The sequence below is a fragment of the Acomys minous genome (genome assembly GCF_964271855.1).
Source record: "Acomys minous genome assembly, chromosome: 8".
NCBI classification, from domain to species: Eukaryota; Metazoa; Chordata; class Mammalia; order Rodentia; family Muridae; genus Acomys; species Acomys minous.
Window position 1 is genome coordinate 110,789,140 of NC_140489.1, and position 21,283 is coordinate 110,810,422.

A 21,283-nucleotide genomic window follows, 5' to 3' on the forward strand; every position below is an offset into this window, starting at 1 on the left:
TGAAAAGATACAATGAATGTAATAGAATATTCCCGAGCCAGGGACATATCTGATTCTTGACCTCAGGAGTATTTGCAAATTGTAGTCTATAGCTTGAGGCCAGCGTAATTTTCATTTTTTTCAATTGTTGTCTGCAGCTGGACTAGGTAACTTACAGCAGGCAGGCGCAGCATGCATGCATTTTGCAAGGATATACTAGGGGCCAGCTAAGCACTAGGCCTGGTGTTAGACACCCAGAGCCAACCGGAATTAAGACTCACTCTTTACCATCACAGAGCTTGCAAACCAATCAGGAAGATAAGTGATAGGCGAGTTTATCACACATAAAGGAGTAACAGTCCTGTGAGGCTGTAAAGGACCAGACTGTGTATGGAGGAATGATGTGCCTACTATGAGAAAGCCAAAGAGCGAGGGTGAAGGAGAGTGCTCTAGGCTTGAAGACTTGAAAGAGCTTAAAAAGTTGGCCAGGTATGACAGATCATGCCTGTAATCACAGCCCTTGGGAAACTGAGGCAGAAGAATCACGAGTTGAAAATTAACTGGGCTACATAACAAGACTCTGTCCCAAGGCCCCAAAATTTAAAAAAAAAAAAACCTATTAGTTTGACTGAAATAGAATGAATCGGATGAGCTCAGGTGGACGGTGGCGAACCAGCCACAGTGGACGGGGAAGCACTTCACTACTGTGTGGGGATCTGGACTGCATCACGAAGCAACAGGGAGCATCTCAGCACAGGCTGTTTCGTTTGCAATCAGCAGAAATCCAAGCCCAATTTGTTGAAGTAGAAAAGAGGATTTGTGCTGGACCTGAGGTCATTCACAGAAACCAAGGCAGGAAGCACAGCTGGCGTTCCCTGGGACGGGTTCCCAGATGGAAAGGTCACAAGGACCAAATCAGAGAGCCAACACCTCTGCCTGTCTCTACATCCGCGTTACCCTCCTACATCTCTCCCAGCCTCCCCTAATCTTCCTCCCGATCCCATTCTTAAAGAGAGAATTGAATTGCACCCATCTAAGCTGGCTGGAATCTGACCATATCAGGGCAATGCCATTCTCAACGGAGACAAGAGTGGGCAAGTTTTCCAGTGGGAAGATGAAATAGCCCTGCCAACCACTGTAACATTTAACACCGGAGTATGAAGAGAGAAGGCAGAATGCAGCTGGTTAGGGAGCCAACATTACATGTCCACATGCACATGGGTAGACCACAAGGGCATGTGTCTGGACAGCAGATGGTTAAGTGGAAGACAGCTCCATGTTGTCATTTCTCTTGGAGAGGTTAATAGGTGCAACTGTGCTTATCTTCTGTGTACTTCTATGCGGCACTCAGTCGAGAGCTGCTGAAGGAGCCCAGCGCCTAGGCAGGTCTTGACCCATGCAGTCAGAAGGTCAGCCTTTCCCCTTGGCTGAATATAGAGCCAGAATTGACTTACAATGACCTATTTTACTGACCCACAACACATTCAAAAAGACATACTCTCAAAAGGGAGGTAGAGCCCTCCTTCCTTGTCACTAAACAAAAAAGTCCTGACCATCTTACCATTATGGCTAAGAACTCAGAACCTATCTTATAGGAGATACTTGGATTTTAAATGCAAAGAAATAGAAGCAGGACTTTGGATAAACCATGTAGGGCCCAGTGAGAGAGCACACGATGTTCTCAAAGCTCCCAGGCCAGCAATATCAGCATCAACCCTTTTGTCCTACAAACACTAGTCCTGCTGAATCAGAAACTCTGGGGAACACCAGGCATCTGTGGTCTCATGAGCAAGGGGATTCTGGCTATTGAGTGTCAATGGATGAGAGACTGAGACAAGGCCAGTGCTGCTTGTAGCTATAAATGTAGGACCATCTCGACAGATCCTCTCTACTTTCTTCTGACTTCTTCTTTTCTGGAAGCCTTCATGTTTCACCAGTGATACACACACACACGCACACACACACACGCACACACACACGTGTGTGTGTGTGTGTGTGCGTGTGTGTGTGTGTGTAAAAGATCAAATAGCCATGGGGAGCTGATCTGCTATTGTTGGTCATGTGACAATTTTCAGATCCTTCCAGCACGTCAAATGTTATCCTAGACTCCTGAGGCTCAAGTGCTTGGGATTTCCACTAGCTGTCAAAGGCAGACTTTAAACTCTAGCTGGGTGGACTAAGGCATGGCAGGGAGCAAGGGCACAGAGGGAAACTGTTACTTGGCAGCAGGTAAGGGGGATACCAAGAGGGAAGTAAAGTAAAGAGAGGAGCCTGTGTCGCTTCCTTTGGTTTGGCCTGAGAGTGCTGGCCCACCAGTGTGTCTATTCTGCCTACTCATAGGTCTGACCCTGCCTGGGGGGGAGGCTCTCATCTCTCTTCCCTACCACCCCTGATTCTTCATTCCTTTTTCTTCTCATCCTCCGTATCTTTTTTCCGCCTCTTTGGTTGGCCCACGGTCTCTCCCAGTTGCCCTCCTGGGTCTCCCTGAGCTTCACTGGGGACCCCTTGGATCTGGGGCACAGTCCCAAACACGTGTTGAAGATAATCTGATGTGAAGGCTCCGCAGAGAGGGAAGCAGACGTGGAATGAGCAAGAACTGCCTCACAGACCCTTCTCAGGAGGTGACCGTTCATTCCAAGCCAGTGCTTTGCTTTCATATGAATGGCTGCATTTGCTAGAAATTGGACTTTGGCTTATTACTTGATTTTCTAAATCAAATCAAGTCTGACTCCAAACTGGCAGTCATGGAGGTAGAGAAGGGGCTTGGAATTCAAATTCCATATTTACAGTGGCTTCCCCTCCCCCACGGCTGCAGCCCCTATAACATTTGGGTATAGTCTGGAAGACACAGGGAGATTGTACAGGTAGTTTAAAGCCCCTTGGGCAGCCATTGGTTCCTGAACATGCATGTGATCTCGGCTGGGGAAGCTCTGTACTTGAGGCTTCTCCCTAGGCACTGTCTCACTGGGGGCTGCTCTAAAACAGCCCCACCACCACCACCTCCAAAGCTGCTAGGGAATAAGAGCTTTTCCCCCATGGAAACCTACGCACTCACTCTTATGCACACAGCCTTGGACCCTTGGTTTTTTTGTTTTTGTTTTGTTTTCTCCATCACCTTTGAGCAGAAAGAAGCCAATTCATACAAATAGGAGGAGCTTAAAGGTATTAATTCTCAAAGCACAGAGGGTCCACTCTGTCCTCTGAGCTGCCACCCTGAACTCCAGATGTAAGAGCACACACAAGCCTGGCTGCTATCTTAGAATTCTAGAAAGGAACAATTATGTGCCCAGAAAATTAGCATGTTGGTGACTTAATAAATTGACATTCTGTATGTAGTCCCAGGTAAGGTTTACATTGTTGTACTAATGGGAGTTTTAACACTTTGTTCTTAGAGGTGACTTTTTCCAAGGCTTTCATTTTCCTGGTACAGTTTGAAGCTATAAATCTAACCCTACCCAGAGGCACCTTCGTGGTAGGTTCAGTCGGCATAAGCCTGCCGAAGCAGTTTCTAACAAATTGCCCAAATGCATCTCCATTTCTCTTGATTGTTGAAGACTTCAAATAATGATAGAATGGTTGTGGACTGTGAGACTAACTTCATTTATATGTAGGTTATGCACTTGAAACAAGCCTACTTTTCAATACATAAGCATTTCAGCCCATACTTTAATAAACCCATCTTATGTTTCCACCTGAATTATGGCCGCCAAAGCTCTAGAACAATCTCTACCTGGCAGAGTGTCTGTGCTAGAGGCAGAATAGCTTTTAAGCTGTTCATCAGTAGATTTCTCCACACATGAAGGAGCCCCAGCAGAGCCCCAGAAACGATGAGCTTTAGCATAGCAATGTCAGGGTAAACAGCATTGCGCAGGTGATAGCCACTATGGCTGACACGCATGTCATTGGCTGTCCATTTAGGATGCTCAGACTTGAGCAACCATATAGTTTTATCCTAGACAAAATGAAAATATGCATCTTCTCCCCAAAAGCCACGAGAAAAAGCTTTTCTGGCCCCAATGTCTTCCTCCAGCACATACTTAAAACTAGGTTGGATGCCTCCTGTGTGTGTCATATGCCCTCTGAGTCTTACCACATAGTATTTTAAGCATTTTAATATAGTCTGCCTTCCCAACAAGGCCAAAAGTACCAAGGATATATAATTAGTGCTCATTAGGTTATTGTTAGATGAGTACACAGACAAATGAACAATAAAAATCTCCATAAAATAAAATGTGGTAAAGGCTGTACATGAAAAACAAACAAGGAATCTACAATAGAGTGCATAGTGGCTTCCCAAAATAAGATTCAAAATAAGATATGAAAAGCAAGAACTTTACAGGCAGAGGTAAGTCAGAGAGCTGTCTAGCTCCACTGAGGGGGTTCATGGGGAGTAAGTGTGGGGTGAGGCCAGGAGCCTATGGAAAGACAGGGCAGGCTCTGGGTATAGGGGAGTCCTGGGAGGTACAGGTGAAATGCGAGAAGCCAGGGCCCATGAGGCAGGGGCCACTTCAAGAAGTTGTCTTGTCTTCATTGTGGCTGGAGGAGAGACACTCCTCAGGGATTCCTGAACAGAAAATTGACACAATGGAAACAACAGTCAGCAAAGGGAAGATGTTCTCCACAGGCATGCAGAAACCTCACTCTGAAATAGTTCCATTACACTGGAGCCCGTTGAAATAGGCTTAACTCGGGGTGAAACGTACAACCTTTAATTCACACATTCCCTCTAATCAGTTAATCCGAATACTTTGTATATGAGGTATGGAAAAACTTCAGCAACCTACCTTGAGACGATGGATGCTTTCCAGACACGCTGCCCTGAGCATGAAGAGACCATTGTTCTGGGACTTGGTTATCCAGTGTATTGGACAAGGATGTGGAAAAACACAGCACCTCTGCAGGAGGATTTGGTTGAAGAGGCATGTAGGTCCTTGGATGTATAGCAACTTGTAATTAATCTTCAACATTGGCTTCTAGCTGAGATTCCCAATGCCAATCCTGGTTGTTTTCTATACAGGTTCCTCTATGTACCTTTTTTCACATTAGGAGAAAGACAAATTACATTTCTAGACTTCTTTGCAATATGTAGGTAAGAAAGAAAGCTGGCACTCTTCGTTATAGACTTTCAGTGAAGCAAACTCTACCATGACCAGTGCTTAGAAATAATAGAAAAACAACACAAGGAAAATTGCACCAGTGGGTGGCCTTGCAGTTAATTAGGGTGAACACATAGAAACATATGTATTCCCATGCATGCACACACACTAACACATATAACATATTTACTATACATATCATGCATTCACCCAATAACAGCTGTTAATGCTGTTTGAATTCAGAAAGGTCCTGGAAGGTCGTACTAGAGAACAGCGGCTTATTTTAGCTGCAGTTATGGAAGAAGCACCTAGATAGAACTAACAGAACATTGGCTTTATGGATGGAAGAGCTGGATCTTGACGCTGGCCCTGCTTGTAAGCATGTGCAGTCAACCTGATTCTTGGGAAAATGAAGATGACATGTCTTTCATGGTTTTGTAAGAATGTGTACTGGGGTCTGTTGTTGTTAATGTAAAAGTATGGTCTTTTAAAATGTTTATTCTTAGGCGTATCGTTATTACAGTGCTATTATTTAACCCACTTGCAAGATCAATAAAGATACAGAAACCTGATATATTTTAGAATAGCCTTATCACCTGGGGCATGACAGACTTTAACTCCTAAGATACCTTCCATGATATCCCAGCCTCCATCCCATGCCATCTGCTTCTCATAATTTCTACTTGGGCTGCCTCCCATCCATAATGCCAAAATGCTTGCTAATGTTGTTCATCTGGGCCATCTCTTTCCATGTGGAACTTCGGAGTTCCTCCTCTGGGCCCACGTGGCTCTTTCCTGTCCCATGGCGATCCTCCTGCTTCCTCCTCCTCTGGTACCTGTCTGCGTCTCCCTCCCAAGATCCTTCTCTCTTCAAATCCTGCCAACTTTGGACACACCTACCCCATCCTGCCCTACTCAGGCTTAGACCTTTTAATTATCCAATCAGGGATACATTCTTAGGCAAAGTTACAAATGTCATTTTAAGGTACTTGAGCGTGTCTACTCCTAAAAGACAGCAAGTAGACCTCAGAGGAGAAAATAATTAGCAGTCAAATACAAAGCACCAGACCACGCCCAACAGGGGCCCCTCGTCAACTCAAATAGGCTATCTTTAGAGTCATAAATGTTGAAAGCCACTCCAATGCTGTGTTGCCACAGGCAGATTACAGCTGTCCTTCACTCCTTGGCCATTGTCCTTCCACCCATCCTTCCATGTGAATAAAGGCATTTTCTCAACCTGACAGGAAGCAGTGATGAGAAAAACTCATACACCCTTTAAAGGGCTTAAAGCTTGAGCATGTCTTTATGTATTAAGACAAGTGCCTTTTGCTAAGCATGGTGGCACACGCCTCTAATCCCAGCACTTGGGAGGCAGAGGCAGGAAGACCTTTATGGATTCTAGGCCAGCCTATTTTACACAGTCAGATAAGGCCAGTCAAAGATACACAGTGAGACCCCTTATAAAGAAAGAAAGAAACAAACAAGCAAAATAAGACACACTTTCAGATTGCCTTTCTAACAATTTTCATTACAGGGCCCGTCTCTCCTCTGACTGCCTGTTATGTAGATTCCTCTTGACAAATCTTTTATGACCAAGGGTCTCCAGTGCTGCGCACTCTCTGTAAAATCTCAGCTCATGAGCGTGGGATAAAATTAGAGTCAGATTTACTGGATTTAGATTCAGCCCTACAAATGAGCAGCTGTCATTTCAAAGTTTAGAGTGACGTCATTGGATATTAGCTGGGTGTTTATTATTATTCAGACATTAGGCAAAAATGATGCTCTGCCCCCTCCTTTTTTTTTTTTTTTTAACAGTCTGGAACTCTTCCCGTGGCTTCTGCGAAATCCAAGGCTTAGGTCCTCATGGTGTCTCTGTCATGCCCTTCCTGTGTTCTTGTGGCTCTCCTATCCTGTTCCTCACTGTGACTCAACTCTACTACTGCCTACAAAAAAAGAACTCTTTTACAACTGACACTCTGTCATATTATGACCCACGACTATGGATGTTTCAATGGCCAACAGCGGGCTCCTCCTCATAGGGGAAGATCCCCCAGGGCCTCACACTTCATGCCCCTTGGTCTCATGCTCTGCCCTGGGACTATCATACTGTGGGAGTGCCACAGTAATCCTTTTCTTCTTCCCTGTCAGAACAGTCCATCCCCCTCCCCCACAAGCCTTCCATGTCTCAGTAGGCTTGTTGGGACATTTTCTTTCCTCTGAAAAGAACATTATGCATCTCTAGAAAGACACAGATACCACATTAATCATGGCGGAGATTTGAATTTTCGAAGCCCCCATGTGCTTTTGTCCCTGCCAACATCATCTCCTCACTCAGTTTGCTCCAGATTCATGAGTTTTTTTCTTGTTCTCCAAACCACAGAGACTATTCCATCAAACCCTAACCCTAGTGCTTCGTCCCCCTAGACCTTTGCTAACTGGAACCTTTCACAGTCCATGTAAGTGTGGTAAGAGATTAAGTAGAAGGGATGGGATTAAATCCCTCAGTCCCTTGCAGCTCGGGAGTCTGGACACTAGTCGGAGGCCAAGAGGAAGACACTGAGGCGGGCTGAGCAGGAAAGTGATACAGATCCAGTTACACTTTTTAAAAAGTCTCAGCACATTGCTTACGAAGAAAAGATGGGAACACAGAGTGAGGCTAGCACAGAAAAAGCCAGGATGATAGGCAATCAAGCTAGCAGTCCAGACATGAAATGCATCTCGAAGCAGAGCTGGTATAAAGAGATACAGCAGAGTCAGAAGAGAAAAACCCCACAAAAACCAAACAGGATTTTCAAATGAATTGCTTTATTCATTGAATATTCCTCTAAACAACAATGAACAAAATAGACACACACACACACACACACACACACACACACACACACACACACACACACATACACACAAAAACAGATGTAGTGGCATACTCCTTTAATCCCAGCACTTGAGGAGGCAGAAGCAAGTGGATCTCTGTGAGTTCGAGGCCAGCCTGGTCTACAAAGTGAGTCCAGGACAGCCAGGGCTACACAGAGAAACCCTGTCTCCAAAAAAATAAAATAAAATCCCTGTCCTCTTGAAGTTTATATTCTAGATGAAGGGAGATCCAATTGGAACTAAGACCTTAAAAAACATAGCAGTGGTGAAACAGATGATGGGGGGCTGGGGGTAGAGCCCAGGTATGGGCAGTGATTTGAGTCATGTTTCAAGATGGCGCACATTTAGGGGAGTGAAATATAGTATTGGCAAGCCCAGAGGTCCTTTAGAAGAGATTGTAAACAGGCCTCAGTTATCTTTAAATGTTTCTTAAAGGCAACAAAAAGCCACTGATAATTTTTGAGCAGATTCAACATATTCAAAAACTGTTTAAGAAAATTAAAAAGAATTTTCAAAAGATGTCCCCCCAAAGAAAGAAGAGGCATGCCCTGTTTGTTGGAGGTCAGGACCAAAAAGGGCATCTTGTCTACGAACTGATGTTCTCATTTCATTAAACTAATAACTTTTTGTGTAATTTTCTTTAAAGTACAGTTTTACACTAGTTCAATACCACAGGCCAATAAACTGAAGCCAAATATTAAAACTTTTCATGCGTAAGCTCTTTTATGTTGTAGTAATTCGTCCTCATTAGCAGCCACAGGAGCAAGCTTACAAAGGCTTTCCCTAATTAATAAGGAATTTTTATCCCAGAAGTAATGTGGTTTTTCTGGGATCACGGAAAAAGATGAACAGTAAAATAAGAAGCCTACATGCAGTCTGCTTTGGCCTGCCACGTACCTGGCTTATTGGGGACGGCACCTGCCAAGCCCCATCATTATTAGCTCAGGCAAGACGCCCATGAATAGCATGTACACTTGCAGCTCGCGCTCTCTCTCTCTCTCTCTCTCTCTCTCTCTCTCTCTCTCTCTCTCTCTCTCTCTAAGGATTTTTGTTTTGTTTCGTTTTGCTTGTGAGACATGCATGATCTGCGTATGTAGTTTAGGCTGGTCTCTCACTGGTGATCTTCCTGTCTTCTCCTCCTGAGTGTTGGGATTACAGGTGTGCACCACTATGCCTGCCTTCCTTCTCTAAGGCAGCCATTGTACATTAAAATACCGTCTCAGATCATCAGTTCTCTGTTCTGAAATGGGACGTCTGTAATAATACAGATGACATCCTGGCCTCATAAATCATGTTAAGCAGTGGGTCTCAGACTGTGGGTTGCGACCCCTTTGGGGACACATATCAGATATCCTACAATTCATAACAGTAGTAAAAGTACAGTTATGATGTGGCAACAAAATAATTTTACGGGGGGGGGGGGTCACCGCAGCATGAGGAACTGTAGTAAAGGGTCACTGCTTTAGGGAGGGAGGGAACGGAACCTGACATCTCGACCCACTTGGCTTGTGTGCGGTCGTCTTTACCCCATGTTTGATTCCTAGGGCCTCAGGGAAGGAATCCGTGGCTGGCACTGAGATGCTATGGTTTGCAAGGGAGGGTGGCTGTAGGAAGCCAGGGAGCCTTAAGGATCCGTCAGAAGGCGCTGGGGAGAAAGCAAAGACAAAAGCAGCGTGTACAGCCAGGCCCAAGCTGCAAGGCCAAGGTGCCAACGAAGCTTGTCCCTCCAGTGCCCCCTGGGTGGCTCTGCCATGTGTCTCCCTGGCCTCCCCCCCCCCCCAACCAGGAAGAAGGGGGAGGGGCTTCTGTCTTGCTTTCTTTGAATGTTCTCAGGGAGAAGCCTTTGTAGACGTTGTGAGTGCATGTGTGTGGGATAGCTGGCTGCTGGGACAGCTTTCCCCTCAATGTCTGACGCTCCCTCACACCTGAGCAGGAGGCTGCCAGCTCAGCCTTGTTTCATTTTTCCCCGTTAAAGAAGTCTACTTCATGTATACTGTGGATAAACTCCAGAGCTGAGAGGAAGGAAGTGTAATGACAAATGGCGATAGTGTCTTGTGAAGGCAAAACCCACTTACAAAGCAAAGATAAGTCATTTCATCTGTCTCCAAGTAGAGGCAGGGAGGAGCCGTAGGAAACATATCTCTTCACAGGCAACTTGGAGAAGACTATAAAGAAAACTTTAAAAATATCGTGATTTTCACATACTCAAAAATTACTGTCAGAAAAATACAAAATGCCCTGCTTTTTTTCCTGGCTGGATACTTACTGTACTTTCCGATGATCTTGGCAATTACTCTGCAAAATTTAATTAGCTCACTTTCTCTGGCTTAATTTTCTGTATACATTTAACAACTATTTAACCGTTAGCCACTCTTTGCCATCGCTCCTTGTTTTTCTAAAGTAAAAAGATAGCAGGATGTTCCTATGGAGCATTTCCGTTCGCCTGTCTAGCTACAGATTCCATGGAGAACCCTGCATCATGTACCTGTGTGTGCACCCTGAGTACCAATTCAGTACGTTTCCAGGTTCGGCTTCGTTCAGACTGGGTTAGCCTTCCAGAAGATCCAAACCCTCGGAGTGTTGAAGTGTCCTCAAACTGTAGTCCCGATCCACAGGGTTTGCCATTTCTTTTTTCTAATAGCTCAGACCCAGAAGTCTGCTCTTTCCTTTCCATCTAAGGGAGGGATGTATTTGGGAGCAATCTGTGGCGGTACTGGGAGTTGAGCACCCCCATTTATATCCAGGGACCCAGCAACAAGCTAATCGGAGGAGAGACTAAACTGGCATCTTTCACCCCCAAATTGCCTTTTATAATAATGTATATTCTGGGTGGCTTAGTGTTCCCCTCCCTCCACTAGGAGTCCTATCTAGCCCTCTTCCGTCTCTATGACCCCTGCTACTAGGAGTCTCAGCTAGAGTCTCCTCCCACCCCAGATCCTTCCAGAAGCCTACCCTGTCTTAGGTCTCCAGCTTGTTACAGAGCTGCCCCCGCCCCTGAGCCCTGCCCCCCACCCACCCACTGCCCCGCACCTGCCCCCCCCCCGTTTCTCCTCTCTCTGTAGCACTTCTGTTTCCCCCCTCCCCGCCCCCCCCATGTCTCTCTACACTTCCTTTCTTACCATGATCCCTCTCTTCAGCCACTTCCGCTGTCTATTCCATTCCCCCTTCTGAGGGAGATTTAAGCATCCTCCCTTGGGTCCTCCCTGTTACTTAGATTCTTTGGGTCTGCGAATTGAATCTACGATCAGAGTGTAAAGTGAATAAATAAATTAATTTAATTTTTTTTTTTTTTATGTATACGCTAAGACTCAAAAGAGTAAGCACGGCCTTGGGTAACGGAGTTTAAAAGAACAAAAGGTTAAAAAGAAGCAACTTGGGCCTGGAGGACGGAACTAAATGTTTCAAGCACAGAGCCCCTGTTCTTATTGTAGACCACAAATTGCTTAGGCCTGTGATCAAGTTCAACCGTGGCTCCCAGGAGGAACGCCATGCTGGCCTAGCCCTGAGTGGCAAAGCTTGTGGGAGGGGTGTGTGGGGAAAAAAAAGCAAGAGTTCAACTTCCGTTCCCTCTCCAACTTGAATGAAACGTAACTGCTCATTCGGTTACATTAGGGTTAAGGGGAGGGGGTGGGGTGGGACGAGCACTTTGGAATACAGCTGGAAGCCATTAAAGACTCCATGAGCATCTCAGTAACTCAGAGGGTGGGTGGCCTGGCAAAGCTCCTGGATCTCTGAGTGTAATCACCGGCTCTTAGCACCGGGAGGAGTTTAACTTCCACCCCCCACCCAGGACAGAAACTCCCTTACGACTGTTCTGTTTGCATACTTGCACCGAAGGCCTGTTCCGTGCTTCCTGTGAACAGCCTTTTCCTACCAGGGTAGCATCACTTCCTGGAAAGCCCTTGGTAAGTGTACCTCTATGGAACGTTTACCCTTCCAGTTCAGCCTCTGGTGTCACAGCTCCCAACAGTGCTGCTTGTAGAGACAAAGGAACCCTTGCCTCTGAATTCTTCCTTTGACCCAGCTGGATGCCTTTTTTTTTTTTTTTTTTTTTTTGGTCAATCCTGATTTCCGTTTAGTGTTTTCCTGGCGTCCATGCTGAACTGTGTTTATGTTTTAGAATCGTGTTTGGAATCTCTTCTAACGAGCAGGTCCCAGAACTGAACACACCTCTAGCTGTAGAGTCACCGGAGCAGGCTTGCTGGCTTGTTATTTGGCACAGAGTCTCACTACGTAGCCTTGGCTGGCCTCGAACTTGTTGTAGAACAAGGGTGGTTCTAAAGATCCACTCGCCTCTGCCTCCTGAGTGCTGGGGTTAAAGGAGTGGGCTAACTCAACAGAGCTTTGAGGCAAGGTTCTTAAATTCCCACTTGCAACCTTTTGGGTCAGAAATGTTTAGACCACTTGGGCATATAGATGTATACAATCGATATATAAATAATATACTTACTAATAATCATAAAAATTATTTTAGGGCGATTATTTGGCATTAGTATAACTTTAGCATTTATTAAAGACAAGCAAATTTGCACATTAATGAGAAGGATATGCTTTTTTATTTTTTACACTTAAAGAATTAAATCTTATCTGAATATTTGATACTGTAGAGAATCTTCAGTATTTTGCAGCTACTCAACATTTGAAGTTTGTAACCATCTAGGCTGAGAGCTCTGGTTCACATGACTGTGTGGAAAACATGTAGTACAGCAGCTTGGAGAGGTGCTTTGGCAATTGAGAGCCCTTTGGGGCTCAATCATGAGGCCCTGGGTTTGGTTCCCAGCACTCACAGAGTGCCTCAAAATCACCCACAAAGGCTCATAGCCGCAAGGGATCCAAGGACCTCTTTTGATCTCCTCAGACATTTGAAAAAAAAAATGTGTCCATATACAGGTACACAGACATGTGATTTTATGTGTACATATATAAATAAAATAAAATCTTCATCATATCCTTTCCTTAACATCAGCCAACTTTATGCTCTTTCTCTTTTGCTTTTTTGAGAGAAAAGATCTCACTGTGTAAGCCAGTCTGGCCTTGAACTCACAAAACTCTGCAACTCAGTTTAGGGAGCTGTGACTTGAGGGACCTTTCTCTTCTGCAGGAGGAAAAGCTTTGCAGCGAGGAAACACCCAGCTCCTATTCAAACACTGTAGGCAAAATATGTTTTCTGCCTCACCCTCAGGGAAGGAAACCTTCCGCTCCTGAAGACCTTCCTGTAGTTGGGACAAGGAGAAAGAGGCAGGAGACAAGAGTGGGTTCACGCTCCTGGACGCCCAGTGGAGGGTTACCCACCTTTTCAAGTGTAGAGGCAAGAGATGGGTCTTGTAGCGACTCAACATCTAGGCCAAAGAAATCTTCTAGGACCAAATCAAAATAAGATCGCTTTGAATATAGCTTCCTCTGTCCGAATACCTTCCATGTCTTCCCTCCCACACAGAACACAAATGCTCAACCCCCTGAGCCTGGCCCAGCCTAGCCTTTTCTCCCTCCTGCTTCTCTGCCCAGAAGGCCACCTACCTCAGTTATCTCTCTCTCTATAACCCACACTCCCCTTGTTTGTCATCCTGCCTCCCTTTAAAAGTTTTCTCTTCCTGTGGTAGCCACAGGGCATCTGGGAAAACAGTAGTTCCCCCTTCCGTTGACTCCAGATAACAATTTGATCACTGGAGGTGAGTCTTTTCTCAGGATTATTTTCAGTTAATTAATTGTCCAAACCAGAACAGAAGTCAACCTTTACATTTCTTTTTTCTTTTAGCATGTTAAATGCAATGGACACCATTGTGCTTTTTGGTCTGAGGAATGTCCTCGCTATGTCTTTACCCCATCATATGGAAGGGATGCAGGCTCAGCTCAGATTCAGACTTTTATAGATTAAGTAAATGAGTCCTTATGACCTAACAGTGTCACCTCATCTGTAAGCTGACACCGCAAGGGGCTAATTTTGACCTCATTCTGTATTCCCAGCTGTGCCTCAGATCAACTGTGATGTCAAAGCGGGAAAAATCATCAATCCAGAGTTCATAGTGAAATGTCCCGCAGGATGCCAAGACCCCAGATACCACGTTTACGGCAGTGGCGTCTATGCGTCTTACTCCAGCGTGTGTGGTGCCGCGATTCACAGGTGGGTGGCAATGACCTCCTCACCAACCAGTGATCAAAGCAATGTTGGGGTGCCTCTGGTTCCAGAGGTTCCAGAGTTGCTGTACTTAGCAAGCAAAACTGCACAAATCTGTTTGAGCCTCCTGCATTCCATTTGCAGAGTTGTCCCAGAAGTCCCGCATGACTCTGTGTCCCCTTTCATAGCACTGTTACAAAAACTGGCTGACTTATTCCTCTGCCTTTTTTAGTAAGTTGTTTTTTTTTTTAATTTTCAAACAAAACCAAAATCACACACCAAAATTAACCAGACCCCAAAATTTCACAAGTCTCTCGGCTTCCACCCAGCTACATAGTCATTTGGAAGGGAAGCTGTGAAACTTCATAATAGAGTCTCTGCTTCCACTGTTGAATGTATTTTCATGCACACATCCACCACCAAAAATGAACCATCAGATTCTGAATCTACCCAACAATATATGGGCAGGTGGGTCCAGCCTAACATGTAGAAAAGAAAACAAAAGAGACTCAATGTTAGAGTTTGAGGAAGAATTGAACACAGGTAATAGGCATGAGTTACGGAAACAAACTGAAAGCGAAGCCTTCTCCCTTGGGGAGGAAGGGAGAATTGTATTCTTTCATGATCATAGGGAAGAAACTGAAGTTCTTGGTCCTGTATAACACTTTTTTTTTCCTACCTGTGCTGTGCAAGGAAATGCTAGGAATGATCAGGGTTGGGAGGGGAGTATCAGAGCTATGGTGATAGAAACAGAAAAGGGTGACAGGTAGTATCGCGTGCTCAGCTGTCACTTTGGGGTTGGGAGAGGATGGCAAGAGGCGTGGCATGCTCTGAACTCAGACACAGCTTAGATGAGAAAGACAGAGTGACCTTCACAGAATCCTCAGGCCTCTTTTCCTTAATCCGGGAGCCAAGCACAGAGAAATGCGTGCTTGCTTTACTCTCTCTGCTGATGGCGAACGCTTTGTCCAGCTGCCCTACTCACTAGGCACAAGGATTCCCCTTTGGAGTACATAGTACTGGTAGGCACTTCTCCAAGACAAAGACATGGCCAGCTGAGGCTGTGCACCCCTGGAATCCAGCTGGTGGGAGGCAGGAGAATCGGGAATCCTAGGTTGCCAGCTATTGCATAGAGTTCAAGGCCAGCTTGAGCTACATGAGATCTTCAAAAACAAAAGTAAACAAACACACAGTAGATGGCAGATGAAAGTAGCCTGAGTAGCTTTTCTAAAGCTACATTATCAAACACCAGTTAGATGGTTTCCCAGATCCAGCTACAATATGCCTACTGTTAACTGCTCCTGGCACAGCCTTGGGTGCAGGGTCCCCATGCTAGATAATTAGATAATGTCTGAATATTTGAGGGTTTTGTTTCCTTTTTCCTTTTTTTTTTTTTTTTTTTCTTCCCCTTCCAGAGACAGGGTTTCTTCTGTGTAGCCTTGGCTGTCCTGGACTCTCTTTGCAGACCAGGCTGGCCTCGAACTCACAGAAATCCACCCTCCTCTGCCTCCAAGTCCTGGGACTAAAGTCATGCGCCACCACCACCCGACCCTTTTTCCTTTTCTTTATTTACGCAAAAGGTATAAAAACTCCTTTGAAGGAGGCTAGTTAATACACTCTGAAGTTTGGAGGAAGCAAACAAAACAACCATCAACAATGAAACATTATGCATAAATATAGTTTAAGAATCACCCGTAGATGGTATTAGACATACTTCTCCTTGGTCCATAGTGATGTGAGGCAACATGGTGGAACAGGACTACAAACACTTGCCTGGTTTGGGTTTTAAGCAGAACAGAACCACAAGGGTAAACTTGACCTCACCAAAGCTATCTTTGAAATGACAACAGTAACCTTCTGATGCTCTGATACTTTTCTTCCAACTTCATCTCAGTCCTTCCTTTCCACACTGCTGCTAGCATTACCATTTGTCAGAAAAGGAATTCAGGCACAGTGAAGTGAACGTAACTGCTAGTTAGTTGCACAGTGAAAAATTCAGAGCTCCCCTGAGTGCCTGACCTCTAGTGCAGAGCCCCAGGTCTCACATGTACATAAGAACTAGCGGGGCCCAGCACCACTCAGTGTTTGGAGTGAGGGGGTGTATGTATACTTTTCAGGAGTCATGGCCAGAAAACGCTTTAAGAAGAATGGACGCATGCCTAAAGAGAGAACTGAGAAGGGTGTTCAGAGGAACAGGACTCTGCAAGCCCGGTGTGCAAAGTGGGATGCAAATCAGTGAAAAGAACACGGATAAGGGAAACAACAACAACAAACCAAGGCTCACTGCTTGGTCTTGAGCAACTGGCGGTCTCTGCGGCTTCCTTGGACCAATGTCTGAGAGAGAAGAAACTATTCAGAAAGAGGCATCACGATCCATGGGGAGGACGAAGAGAGGTCTTAAGGGACAAACAGGAATTTGGGATGCTGTTAGGTTTGTTTTCCACAAACAGAGAGAATCTGTTTTTCAGGAAGTGGGATTTGAGAGATACCACAAAGGGAGCTTGCACCCTTCAGTCTGAGTCACCTGCCGGAGTCTTCCACAGTGAGAACAGGAGACAGCAAAGAACAGACTTGGGTTCAAAACCTCAAGTTAATTTGAGTTAAAGGAATTAATATTCATTCACCCTATCATATACAGATGTTTTCTCACAAGCCACTTATTTTATTCTTTTAAAACAAAGGAACATTTATCACAATGAGCTATCACATCTGGGCTCAGTCTCGTTTAAACTGACCATTAATTTGTTTGTTTGTTTATGGGGGAGGTGCACATATGCCATGTCTAGTATGTCAAGTCCAGAAGATAATTTTGGGGAGCTCTGTCCTTCAACTTTATTGAGACAGGGTCTTTTGGGGGAGGTGCACATATGCCATGTCTAGTATGTCAAGTCCTGAAGATAACTTGGGGGAGCTCTGTCCTTCGACCTTATTGAGACAGGGTCTTCTGTGATTCCGTCGTCCTGTGTACTTCTGGCTAGCTGGCCATGAGCGACTTTGAAAGTGACCCTATGATCTCTGCCTCCCACCTCTCAGTAGAAGTCCTTATTATGGAAACATGCCACCTCAGGAAGCTTTTTCTTACATGGGTTCTGGGCTCTATCTTGGGTCATTGGGCTCGGTTGGTGTCAGAAATAACATCAGTGCAAAAGAACACGTGAAAAAGGCAAAGGGATCAAGCAAGGCAGTTCTTTTTGTAAAAAGGATGTCCTAGAACCCAAATTGGGCTAGTTACACACCAGAGCCAACATGGCGCCAGTATGTACCCCTGGCATGGGTGTGACTTCTTCTCATTCCACTCATGAGGCTTGACTTCACAATCTGATGTGACTGGCTAATTCATAATCCATGCAGACAGGACAGGGAAGGCTCATGAAATATGAGTCCTTGCTGCACTAACTACCTTTGATGAGAGAGAGAGAGAGAGAGAGAGAGAGAGAGAGAGAGAGAGAGAGAGAGAGAGAGAGAGAGAAAAGAAGAAGAAGAAGAAGAAGAAGAAGAAGAAGAAGAGAAGGAGGAGGAGGAAGAGGAGAAGGAGGAGAAGGAAGGAAGGAAGGAAAGAAAAAGAAAAAGAGAGAGCTCTTCCTCAGATAGAGCAAGGAAAAGACCATGTCTGTGCAAGGCCCTCTTCCTGAAGATGTCTAAGTGTGTGCCTAGCCTCAGAGCAGCTGCCATTCGACAGCTGGCTCAGTGGTTTACTCTCTGTCTCTGATCTGGGGAGCTGGCCCTAAGCTTAGCTCAGACCCCAGGCACTAGGGTCAGGAGGGAGGAGGTGAGTGCAAAGGCATGCCTACGGCTGTGCAGAGCTGAGGTCCAGTGATAAATTCTCCACTAAGTGACAGAGAGGAGACAAGTCTCATTTGTCTTCTTCCACGTATCGACGCTTTTAAGATGACTGACCTCAAACTCCCGATGTCAAGTCAACTGGGTCATGAAATCCTGAAAGCTTAGCAACTGAGTCCCCGAAGCTGGTATAAACACACACACACACACACACACACACACACACACACACACACACACACACACGCCTTGAACTGCTGATCAGTTTCCTTATACAGAAAAATAAAATGTTATTCTTCCCATAGGAATTGGTCCAGGGGCTGGAGAGATGGCTCACTGTTAAGATCACTGCTTGCTCTCCCAAAGGACCCAGGTTTGATTTCCAGCACCTTACAGAGGGGTTCACCAACATCTGGAACTCCTGTTCCAGGGGATCTGATGCCCTCTTCTGGCCTCGGGGGACACCAGTTATGCATGCAGTACACATATATGCATGTAAAGTACCTACACACATTAAAAATAAGTTTTGAATTTGTCTTTAAAAAAGAAATGTTTATTTATTTAAGAAACAAAATTAATTCAGAGTTCTTTACAGGTAGTATAAGACAATAAATCACCAAGGATGCTATGAGAGCAAAAGTCTAAGAGGGTTGCAGAAGCAAGCCGCTGCCAGGCTCTCTCTATGAGGACATGGGCGACAGAGGGGCCCAGAGAAGGCAGCAGCGCAGTGTATGCCATGTGAATGGGATGATGATGTTGGTCAGCCAGCAGGGACCAACCAGACCCCATGGTAGAGCAGCACAGGCTACAGAGAGTGACAAGAAATGGGGAGGGGAGGTGTCTTCCCAAGAACCACCACAACCAACAGGGACCAAGCCAGGGTTTGAGACCTCTGAGACCTGCCTGCATTCAAATGCCTATTGTCACGCACTAGTTAACAAAATCTTGGGTGACTCACTCATTGGAACAGCCTGTTTCTATGGAGCAGGGAATAGCAACATTCACACACACACACACACACACACACACACACACACACACACACACACACACACACACACAACTCTGAGGTTTGCTGGGCGGACCCAGTGAGACATGTGTGAGGCGATTTTAAAGCCATTAAGTGGTTGCCATGTCAAGGGCTATTATCACTTTCTTCATGGCTATCGGGAATTTGAGTGTTGAAAGTTGTTGAGTCATCCATGGGGCTGGGAGGACAGGAAATGGCAACCTCACCCCTGGAGGGAGGGATCTGTGTTGATGGAAACAAACCCTTGTACTTTTTAAATTTATTCATATGCCGTAAACTACAGATACTCAGAGGAGCCATGATAGACTCCAGAGCAAAATAACAACACTGTAAAGATACTGTTTAGGGCCTGGGGTGGGTCTCCTGCCTAACAGACGGATATGGCCTACACAGCAGGAGGTAAAACCTGGTAAAAATCTTAGAAATTAAAGAACAATTTTCAGTCTTCAGGGGATCCTTTCCTTTTCCTCTTTCTCCTCCTCCTCTTCCTCCTCCTCCTTTCCTTTTTCCTCTCCTTCCTCCTCTTCCTCTAAGTGCTGTGAATGGAGGCCAGGACTTCACACATGCTAGACAGGCCCCTACCACCGAGCTACACCCGCGGCCCTGGGGATTCTTTTCAGATGTGTTTCACTCAGCGGTGCATTTTCCCTCTCTAGTCGTAAATCAAGAAGAGCCATGTACTTTTAATAATTTTATCTTGCTCCTTAGAGTGACTGAACTCATTCTGTGATAATCCAAGGCCACATTAGAAACTTTCAGGCACAAAGTTTTTAACTTCAAAGAATTAGTGGGAAGATTGATGTGGTAGCATGTGCCATAGCCATAGGCACTCAAGAGGCTGAAACAGGTGGAGTTCTTGAGTTCTGGAATCCAAAGCCAACCTGAGCAACACGGTGAGACCTACCAATACAGAAGCAGGAAGAGAAAGGAAGAATCATTAGTAAGCCAGGCATGGAGAGTAAGGCAAGAGGGTTGGGAGTTCAAGACTAGCTTGGTCTACATAGTGAGCTTTGAGACTAGCCTGGGATACACAGAGAAACCTTGTCTCAAACAAAGGAAAGGAAGGAAGAAAAGGAGGGAGGGAGGGAGGAAGGGAGGGAAGGAAGGGGGGGCAAGGTGTGATAGCACATAACTTTAATCTCACCACTCAGGAAACAGGCAGACAAATTTTCTGTGAGTCTGAAGTCAATGTGGTCTACATAGTGAGTTCTGGGCTAGCAAGTTCTACATAGCAAGACCCTGTCTAAAAAAAAAAAAAAAGTAATTAATTCAAAAATAGGAGACCAAAATATGCAAGAAAAGCTAGGGAACTAGAAAATTGAGCATAAAAACCAAGAGAATTTCTGGCTGACACAACAAATCATGCAAGAAGAAAGACATTTGATCTACAGGTCAGGTGCCAAGTCCTCCTCCTCCTCCATTGGTGGGGGGGTAGGGGCGTGGCTTTGGGTTTTTTGAGACAGGGTTTCTCTGTTATAACCCTGGCTGTCCTAGACTCACTCTGTAGACCAGGCTGGCATTGAACTCACAGAGATCCACCTGCCTATGCCTCTTCATTTTTAGGAGTAAAGGAGTGCATCACTACACTCGTTGGAAGTACCATTCTTGGTGTTTTGGGGCTGCAAGTCAATGTAAGCTTTTCCTTAACCTCACTGCTTTCATGTGTCTGAGTAAAGACGTAGACTGTGTTGTTGTTGTTGTTGTCAGGCAGTGTTTCTATACTTCCTTCTGTGTAAAGTTGTTTTGTTTTGTTTTTCATAGTGGTGTGCTGGATAATTCAGGAGGGAAAATCCTTGTTCGGAAAGTTGCCGGGCAGTCTGGTTACAAAGGAAGTTACTCGCATGGTGTTCAGTCTCTGTCCTTGCCAAGATGGAGAGAGTCTTTCATCATCTCAGGTATGGTCCCACCCTGAAGACACTGCTGAATACATGCATCCGCTGCGACAGCAGGATGAAATGTGGTCTTTCCATTGCTATTACTTTTTGTTTGTGGCCTACCTCATTTCAGAAATATACGAAGCATTAATTCTAAAAATCTAGAATTATGAAATGATAGATTGACTACTTGACGAATCACTACAGAGTGAAATCTGGGAATACTAAATGTATCAGTTGCTCGTTTTAACTGCATCACAGTTGTCTGCAAGTCCAATCAAACTTTGAGTAAAATTAATTACGTTTAACAAGTTGTGTTTTTTTTTTTTAACTAGTCCTTCAGGTGCCAACTGTGCCCCATATCTGGGACATTTTCCCTTGAGCTCTTCAGAATGGGTAAATGGCAGCAGAGGCTTAGACAGAGACTGGGCTGCAAATTTATTTTATATTATTTTGAATTTTTGCTCAACAAATTGCTTTGCTCCTGAGTCATCTCAACTTCCTAGCTCCATAGAATTCTTACAAATAATAATTT

General features: G+C 45.1%; 1 protein-coding gene across 1 annotated transcript in view; it reads left to right on the forward strand.

The window, feature by feature from the left end:
- VIT (vitrin) overlaps window positions 1-21,283 on the forward strand; it is a 115,452-nt gene that overhangs the window by 38,220 nt on the left and 55,949 nt on the right. Inside the window, exons 4-5 of the mRNA XM_084793090.1 lie at window positions 13,914-14,070; window positions 20,636-20,769. Coding sequence (XP_084649216.1) covers window positions 13,914-14,070; window positions 20,636-20,769 — 291 coding nt within the window. The remainder of the gene's footprint in view (window positions 1-13,913; window positions 14,071-20,635; window positions 20,770-21,283) is intronic.